Source organism: Morus notabilis, unplaced genomic scaffold, assembly GCF_000414095.1.
Source record: "Morus notabilis unplaced genomic scaffold, ASM41409v2 Scaffold594, whole genome shotgun sequence".
Classification (NCBI taxonomy): Eukaryota; Viridiplantae; Streptophyta; class Magnoliopsida; order Rosales; family Moraceae; genus Morus; species Morus notabilis.
Window position 1 is genome coordinate 217,554 of NW_010359491.1, and position 9,628 is coordinate 227,181.

At 34.6% G+C, this 9,628-nt stretch overlaps 2 protein-coding genes across 3 annotated transcripts in view; one reads left to right on the top strand and one right to left on the bottom strand.

The window, feature by feature from the left end:
• The window catches only part of LOC21405250, a 5,421-nt gene extending 3,808 nt beyond the window's left edge, over positions 1–1,613 (top strand). The window contains exons 2-3 of one of the 2 annotated variants that reach the window (XR_002901898.1): positions 494–649; positions 1,588–1,613. The gene's annotated coding sequence lies outside the window, so the exon portion shown is untranslated. Of the gene's footprint in view, positions 1–493; positions 857–1,587 lie in introns of those variants that run through there. The other variant, XM_010094539.2, reaches the window with a different exon arrangement.
• Positions 1,614–1,778: 165 nt separating this feature from the next.
• On the bottom strand, positions 1,779–5,029 carry LOC21405251 (LOB domain-containing protein 19). Its single transcript, XM_024163244.1, has 2 exons — positions 4,681–5,029; positions 1,779–2,127 (listed from the first exon to the last, which is right to left on the bottom strand). Exons 1-2 carry the CDS (start codon positions 4,999–5,001, stop codon positions 1,795–1,797), a joined length of 654 nt encoding a protein of 217 aa, XP_024019012.1. The 5' UTR covers positions 5,002–5,029; the 3' UTR covers positions 1,779–1,794.
• Between the last annotated feature and the right edge of the window lie 4,599 nt (positions 5,030–9,628).

Consider the following 9,628-nt stretch of genomic DNA (forward strand, 5'->3'; position numbering starts at 1 on the left):
ATTATAGATGTGTAGTCGCAGAGGCTAACAGCCATAGGCCATGGACGGACGTTGGTACTCACACATTATTATTGTTATTATTATTATTATCATCATACATCATTAATTTATTATCATTGTTCTCTCTTTGCATTACAGAGGAGTGTGAAGTAACCAAGCAGTTTTTTTGGTTGTACTTGGTGCTTTAAGCAGTGTTTTTGGTTGTACTTGTGTTGGTCAGTGTTCCGGTCATACTTGCATCAGTCGTAATAATTTCCATCATCTTGTATGTAACTTGCACATAGCAAACAAACTATTAGGATGTCTTGTGATTACTTGATATGTTAGAGGATTAGGGATACCTGCGGCTGACGCCTTCAGGGCTGACAACTCATATATTCCTGCTAGTATGACAATATCCATGCCCTTCTGTTTCTTGTTTATGGTTTCCAGTATATGATGATTTAGCTGTCCTGTTCTCCGGAGAATTATTCATATAGTTAGTGTCTTCCAGGAGATGCAGCTTGCTAGTCATGGTAGTTTGTTAATGTCTGGAGAAATGCTTTTCCATTGTGTCCTCTGGCTCGGAAGGCCATTGTAACTGGCAGAAGACGTTGCAATCTGGTATGGAGAACAGAGAACATGTATGCTCTGAAAGTCCCAAAAAAAGGTATACACTATGTTCCTTTAAGAATATTGCCATGTTATTTGTGGTCTTTGTTAATGTTATCAAAACATCTCGTGCCTGCATTAAAAATTTACCGCACGCGACAGTTTCCAATCATAGATCTAACCATTACAAAGGTAACTCAACGGTCAAAACAGTAATTCCTACTGTTGCTGTAAAAATTCTCTTTTAATTTATGAGAAAACATAATTGATTCTGCTTGTAAAACTTGCATCGTTCCTTCATTCTCATGTACCCAATTGCTGTACTTCCCACTTTCTAGATTTCTAGTTATTATATTCTATCATCCTTACTTCTCTTTGTTTGCCCCTTTTGGTGTGCTAGAACAAGCATTCCAAAACTGTGCTTCCCGTGGTAAAATTACAAAATTCGTATTCTGGTAGCTTTTAATAGATTGTCTCGTAGGTTTGACATCCGGAGAAAATGACAGTTTTGATATGTAAGCATGAATATGATTCTCAACAGCATTTCTGGCCACCTTCAATTCTATGCTCTAGTTTAGGTACGAGTTAATTATATTTAGGGGCTTAATGTGACTTGAAAAAATCTGCTATTCCTTGAATACTTGCGGGTTTACCAATATATATGGAAAAGGAACCCTTGGAAAGGTATTTGCCATAATCCTTGTAATGGAAGTTGGACCCTCTTCAAGGCCCAGCTTCATTTGGACCAGGAACTAGGCTTATGGGCCCAAATCTAAACCGTAATTGTTTCTTTCTTAAATGACATATCACTGAACTGGCATGATATGATTCAATGACTTATTCCCTTACAATAATTTCTGCACTCAAATTCTTTCATTGTATAACAACTTAAGGACTTTAATTCTAAAAAAATAATACTAATAATAAAATAAAGAGGTGAATGAGCATGGACAAATTTTCTAATTTTCTCTTCTTTGTTGTTTCGATTGAGCATAGTAGGGAGAAAACAAAAACAAAAACCATAGAAAAAGTGGCGCGCATGAGTTGCCATATCTAAAATTGAAGTCCTCAAGAAAGTTAAGTCTTTCAGTTCAACTTACTGAAGACTTACAAAAAGGCATCAACATTTCTTGAAGAGCTTGCTTTACAAGAAGCTGAGACTCACGATTAGTTGATCACAAAAAAGGAGTTGGGGAAATATGACTAGTAAGAACTGGAGGATCGAAACCTCAGTGCAGCTGGCAAATACCGAGACACGAACTGACGACCCAAAACTTGGAGTTCTCCATCGTGAAGCTCGAGATCGAATGGACTAAAGCTTGCAAGTTCAGAAGATGCTTGTGGTTGAAGAGGATCTAAATGCATTAAAATGTTAGAAGTTAAGGCAATATCTGAATTAGTAGAAGCCACAACATCCGTCAAGGAATGCATGCTTGTGGGCGAAGTGCTTTGGGGCTGAATCAGTGCCTCCGGCGGGCGCTGCAAGGTGGAAAGCCGGGCCTGAACGTATGCCAATTCTGCCTGCAAGTTTACCACCTGCCATCACAAAGAAACTGCGCTATTGATTCGTGTCAAGGCCATTTAACTTATTAGTGTTTTCTTAACAACGTCGCCGTTAAACTAAATGAACTAAAGTAGAAAATCATTCACTAGACATTGAAATCATATCTCATAGGTTGTCCTAAATCTTTATGATGGCAAATTGCTTGTAGACATCACATATAAAGATGTTTAGTAATAGGAATGCACCAATAGACTAAAAGTAGTTAGTAATGATTTCCTAATAGGACGTTTAGGAGCAAAATAGCAGAGAACATGTGAAGACTTAATCTAGTAAAATCTGTTAGCTAATCAAAGAATCTGTTTCAAAAGGTTGAGATGTTCTATCTTAGCACTTCCTTCAAGGAATGAAACGAAAATCTTATCCCCGGATGCGAAATATATATACGAATCTCTCGCCTTTGTGTTCGTATTAAGCTGGTGACACTTTGCCCAATCATGGGTCTATGGAATTTTGCCTAACTATCGGCGTAGACTATTCTTTATTGACGACGTTTATTTCCAACATGAAGTGTGAAAAAAAAAAAAAAAAAAAACAAAATCTTTTTAAATCTTCATCTCGAAATGACTATGTATAGCTACATAGCATGCAGGGATCACTCTACGGCATAGCCACGTAATCTTATCGAGTACAAAGACATTATTTTGCTTTTTTTTTTTTTCGGTAGCTATTATTTGTTTTAGGCTTTTAGCAAAATGAAGGGAAAAAAGAATTGCTCTTACTTTTATTCACAAAAGTCATCAATGAAAGTAAAAAGGTTGTTACAAAATCAAGCAAAAGATCATGAGATCGACCTCAATGATGGATCTGAAAATAACGTTCCTGTATACACGTATGCAATCCGCGGTGCAAAGAAATTAAGGATTATATATATAAGAAAACGTTCTTACAAGAAAGCTAAGTCTCCATGTGACTAAGAAAAAAAAAAAGAATTTGGCATCGAAAATTTACCACACGACTACCAACATGTGCTAGGTCCCTTTTTGATCCTTACAAGGAATCAATATATATTCATCCAAAAACACTCTATATACATTAAATGTCAAAGTTTCATAAATGCAATGAGATTAATATATTATGTTTACTATGCTAATGATACGTTAAAGGGTTAAGAAAGTCAAAAGTAGAGGTGTTTGAATACTTGTAGAGGTTCTACTAAATTAATTTTGCTTGGTACATCCGGCAAGCAACAAAACTCCTTAGCCATATTCTTCCACTCAAAACAATAAAAATAAAAATAAAACCTTGGCCATATTCATGGTCGCTTTCTTTAAAAAGAGAGCTAAAAGAACAAAGAATTTCAAGGCGTAAGATAGCATAAGATTCAGAAAATTTTTCATGGGAAAACGAGGGACGCTAGTTACTAGAGCTATCAAAAGAAAAAAAAAAAAATTCTCTACAAGTTTGCATGGATTTTAAGCGAGTTAATTGATTGGAAATCTAAGATCGGTTTAGTACACTGGCAAAGACAACTCAAGGTAATGAGAAAACCCTTTTTAGCCAGAAAACTTGACCATGAACCTTGGATCATCCTTTTTATCATACTAATGAGTGTGAAAATACCTAGAAACATTAAAATTCTCGAACTATATTATAGAAACTTTAGTAGTCAGATAAACAGTCTTTAGGGTTACATCTACAGTACTACAGTGCTTACCAAAGCTTGACAAAGAGATGAAAAAGTAAAACCAAAATATTAATAGAAGTTAGTAGACCCCTTTATTAATTTCACAAAAACCCAAATTTCAACCAGCTTGGATTTCCTATATTATATATATATATATATATATGTATGTATGTATGTATATATACGGTCTAAATCTATCTATAGTACAATATATTCAGTACTGAAAGCTGCAAGTTAGCATTTAACAGAAAAGACAAAAGACGCAACTTGTTAAGGTTAAAGAAATCGTAACCTTCTTACTCTCCGACTGAGCACTAGCTAGTACAACATGCAGATCATTCAGATCAGAGCGATCGATGTCCCAAATCCCCAAAATAGAAACTTTTCCCCAAAATAAACTCAAAACTAGAGAAAAACAGTCCCCTTTAAAAATGGTCACCGGCGCACGTTAGCCGGTGACTGTAACACATATGCACACGTAAATGTATATGAAAGGGGTCATCAGTGCATGACCAGACACACACTAGTTCAGTTACCTAAAGTTTCAGCTTAAATCCATAATGGTTAACTCGAAAACAGAATAGATGAAAACTACTTACAGAAAAACACCAAGCCTTAAAAAAAAAAAAGGTCACCGGCGCACGATAGCATCACAAACTCCATAAAAAAAACATTTCAAAGGGGCCAAAAAAAAAAAAAAGAAGAAAAAGAAAGGGCTTGATCTCCAACACATAATCTGAAAATTTCAGCGGGACCAACTCAAGAACAATAATATTAAAAACCATGTCAGTTATTCTGATGGGCGACTTATATCTAGCACGGTTTGAGGCGCACGTTAGCATGATGACCACGTTAAAGAAAAAAAAGAAAAAAAAAACAAGGGCTTGATTAAAAATCTGACCTGTTGTTGAAGAGCGAAAATGTGAGCAACGCAGCCATAAACGGGGTCTCGGATGCGGGCGAGAGCCTCGTAGGAGAGCGAGACGACAGCGTCGAGGCGCTTGTGCGGTGGGATGCGGAGGAGGAGCTTCGAGGCGTTGCTGGCGCCGAACACTTTGTGGACCGCCGCGAAGTGTGCGGTGCCCTGATCGGCGTCGAAGTATGGCGCGAAGATGCATCCTTTCACGCACTTCCGCCGGAGGAACTTGCACGCCCCACATGGCCCACTAGTACTGGTATTAGTATTATATGATGAGGATCCATTGTTATTTGCGTTCATCATGATCTTGTTGTGATGTGGATCTGGATCCACCGGATAATAATGGAGAATATTGGATTGATCACTCTGTTTTGTTTTGTTTTGTTTTTGTGAGTAGTACTTGGAGTTTTCTCATGGTCTTGTGGGGTCTGAATTTGTGAGAGAGTTGAGTAAATGGATTGGGTGGGGTTGATATAGACTTGGGGAGAGAGAAAGTGGGTTTCTGTTCTTCAGCGAAATTATTATAACATTTATTAATAAAAAAAAATATGGGTTTTAAATTATTTTTTTTTAGAATAAGTTTGAAGGGATTTGTCAATTGTCAGTTCTGTATTATTATATAAGTTTTTTTTTTTTTTTTTTTTTTTTTTTTTTTTTTTTTTTTTTATATATACGGAAATTTTTAATCGTGGTTATTAATAAACTGCTTTGGTGGTGGGTCATTAGAAAACACTAGTTGTTACGTAAGTTTTTTTTTTAATGAAATTATTTGTAATTTGGATTCATTAACCTTTCTTTTTCGGGATGTACACATACATGAAGTAAACGTAACAAAACAATTGTACAAAGTTTAATTTATTACTCGAGTGACTTATGATTGACAAGTAACGCAACTTACAAAACCAAACAACTCATATTGATCATCTGCTGTATCACAGATGATTTCTATACTCTTCGCCATCGTATTAAATGGTGAATTTTTATTGTCCCTAACCAAAACAAAAAACAAAAAACAAAACAAATAAATAATAACCTGTCATGTGTACTTATATATATATATATATATAAGTTCATAGCATATATTTAAAAACATGAGTGCAATATCGGATGATTTTAATAAAAACCAATTGGCTAATAATAATAAACGAATTGATCACAACATGTTACCATTAAATTATATTAAAACCGAACAAAATTTCATTACTTAATATTGCTATGTGCTACATAGTAAGCAATGAGACTATGAAAAAGATCGATGTATTACTCATCATAAGCCATAGTACTACAGTTGATCAAACTACGCCTTCATTTCTTCCACATGTCTATATATACATACATATATATATATATATATGAGAGAGAGAGAGAGAGAGAGAGAGAGAGAGAGAGTGTGTGGTGTATTTGGTAATTCAAACTTTAAAGCCACGGCAAAGAAAGAAAGAAGAAATTAAAAGAGAAGAAGTGGTACAGTAGTAGTAGTGGAGCAGCTGCTTGCGTGAAGCAAACAGACATACATGAGGAGAGGAGAGACACTATCAACTTCCAACCGCCGCAGTTGTAGCCACGTGCGAACCCCACGTGGGACAAACATCCCATCCCATCCCATCTGTCTCTATTCCTCTTGTCATTTCTTCTCTCAAAACCAAAAAATATATATATATATATATTATGATATACATAGATATATATATATATATATAGAGAGAGAGAGAGAGAGAGATGAGAGAATTGAAATCCGTATACATGCTTACTATTACCCAGTGCATGGAGTGATTATGGCAAGTTATAAGTAACTTGTTCTCAACTTGGACACTGTTTAGGTGCATTTTTGGGTTTCATTATTTTGTATACTGACTCGTGAGGAGATTTTATGGCAAAGCTTTGATTGGGACCCATGACGTTATGGCTCATGTGGAAGTTTTAATTACTTCTGTTGCTGATAACCTTGGATAATGACAGATTTGGAAACTAACATGCATGCCATTAATTTTTATAGCCATAAAAAAATTTGCCAAATTCTGCTTCTTCAAAGTTTCTTTGGGATTTAGGAGAAAAGGACTAGTTGCTGGGTTCCCTTTTGGTAATATGTTTCTTTGTTTTTCAGATTTGTTATATAGTACTGCGTTGTATTTTCTTTTGAATTACAAATAGATCCACGGAGAAAGCATAGTTTTATTTATTCATTTATATTTTATGTGTAGCAGAATCTAAAAGTCAAAATTTTAACACGTCAAATCATCGTAAAAAGTACTTAGGGTCCGTTTGGTTCCTAGATTCACTCCCTGATTCGAATCATGATTCGTGATTCGCTACAGTATTTTCTCTCATAAAAAATACACGTAAATCGAAAATAGTTCAAATCACATGATTTGAATCCATGAACCAAACGGACTCTAAATTTTCGTCCTTCCCACTAAAGAGGAAAATCCTTGAGAACTTTTCTCTCTGATAGGATTTGTTCGTTTTCGTAATTGTCCTCTATTTTGTAACTTTTAGTATTATCATAATGAAAAAAAAATTTATGTAGTCACTTAGAATTTAATCTATAGTCGTGATAAGTTTGTTTTACATAGATCTTAATCTGGTTATGGTAGTTTGTTTTGATTTATTATTGTCTTTGAGTGTCAAAATCAACTAGAAACTTTTGGCGGACGACTTTTCAATCGACAACATGTTGGTAATTGTATCAACCACAAAAACCTATACTGAAGACAGTAGTATTTCAAAAGATCCAAAAATTATTTCCTGTGGAACTCAGTTTTTTCCTCTTTCGAAGTTACATATATGTTAAAGATTATTTTTTAATAAAAACAATAGTTGACTATTTTTTTTTAATTATAATGGATCATTATTATACTGATCTTGATATTTTTACAAGGTTTATAATTGTTATATATTTGTTCAATTGAATGAAATTGTCATCATTATTAAAGGAAATACTTTTTGAGTCAAAATATATAAATTATGATTAGTATTACTAGTGTTTCTGAACTTTGAGGTCATTCCCAATTTGCCTATTAAAATTTGAAAGCTCTCGCTTTACTCCTTGAATTTAGATTTGGCCCATTGAAGCCCTTGTGTAAGAATATCTATTAAAATCAAATCGAAAAAAGGAAATTAAGTGTGTTCATGTGGTTTTTATTTATTTTTTTAACAAATATTCAAATAGAATGATCATATGACTGCAATAATTACTCTCTTTTTTCTATCTATTTTCAACAAATATTTCAACATAACATATTAATAAGTTGAGAACAATTTAAAATTCAGAAGATAAAGTGAGAGTTTTTAAAATTTAAGAGCAAACTTAAAATGATCTTAAAGTTCAAGAGCACTGGTAATAATAATTTTAACGATGATTATACCAAAACTTGCAATATGCCGAAACTTGCCTTGACTAATTTGTACCGCCAAATTATAAGGATATGCCATTACGTACTTTAAAAAAAGAATTGCTTTATTATAAATTATTGAATAGATGGTTGCATGCATTAGATGTTTATTTCGATTAATTATCACTTTTAATTATTTTATTGTCCATATACACAAGGGACGTACTCCTAAATGAAAATAGATTACCCCGAGCCTATATATATGATTGCAAAAGTTGACCATACATATTTATCAAGAACTTTCAGATATTGGTGATGACACTACAAGAAAAAGGGGTTTTTGCGACGACAACCCGAATGTCGTCGCAAATAAAGTTTTTTGCGACGACAAGTCGTCGCAAATTTGTCGGCGCAAAAATTTGGTCGCAAAAACGTTTTTTACGACGACATAGTGTCATCACAAATGTATTTGCGACGACACTCTGTATTTACGACGACAGGCGTCGCTAATACGTCGTTGTAAAATTCTCGTCATATGATCATTTTTTGCGACGACATTTCAAATTGTCGTCGCAAATAAAGGGAAAATGTCGTCGCAAATAAAGGGAAAATGTCGTCGCAAATAAAGGGAAAATGTCGTCGCAAATAAAGGGAAAATGTCGTCGCAAATAAAGGGAAAATGTCGTCGCAAATAAAGGGAAAATGTCGTCGCAAATAAAGGGAAAATGTCGTCGCAAATAAAGGGAAAATGTCGTCGCAAATAAAGGGAAAATGTCGTCGCAAATAAAGGGAAAATGTCGTCGCAAATAAAGGGAAAATGTCGTCGCAAATAAAGGGAAAATGTCGTCGCAAATAAAGGGAAAATGTCGTCGCAAATAAAGGGAAAATGTCGTCGCAAATAAAGGGAAAATGTCGTCGCAAATAAAGGGAAAATGTCGTCGCAAATAAAGGGAAAATGTCGTCGCAAATAAAGGGAAAATGTCGTCGCAAATAAAGGGAAAATGTCGTCGCAAATAAAGGGAAAATGTCGTCGCAAATAAAGGGAAAATGTCGTCGCAAATAAAGGGAAAATGTCGTCGCAAATAAAGGGAAAATGTCGTCGCAAATAAAGTTTTTTGCGACGACATTTTAAACTTATTTGCGACGACATTATCGTCGCAAATAAGTTTAAAATGTCGTCGCAAATAATCATTAATTCCCACGCTTGGTTTTGGTGAAATCTTGAAAAGATTATTTGCGACGACAAAGAGAAAATGTCATCGCAAATAATATGAAATTATTTGCGACGACAAAGTCGTCGCAAATAAAGGGAAAATGTCGTCGCAAAAAATGGATTACCTTGGCGGTAAAATTCCGCGCCATTAAAATTTGCGCCCCAAAATTATTTGCGACAACATTTAAGTTATTAGCGATGACATTTAGGTTATTAGCGACGACATGGTTATTTTTTTAAACGGGGAGTAATTGTGACGACATGTCGTCGTAAATATTTTATTATTTGCGACGACATTTATCGTCGCAAATGACCTTTTTTGTTGTAGTGTGATCACGATCAAGTGAATCAAAATTAATCCTTCATAGTATAATAACAGATCATG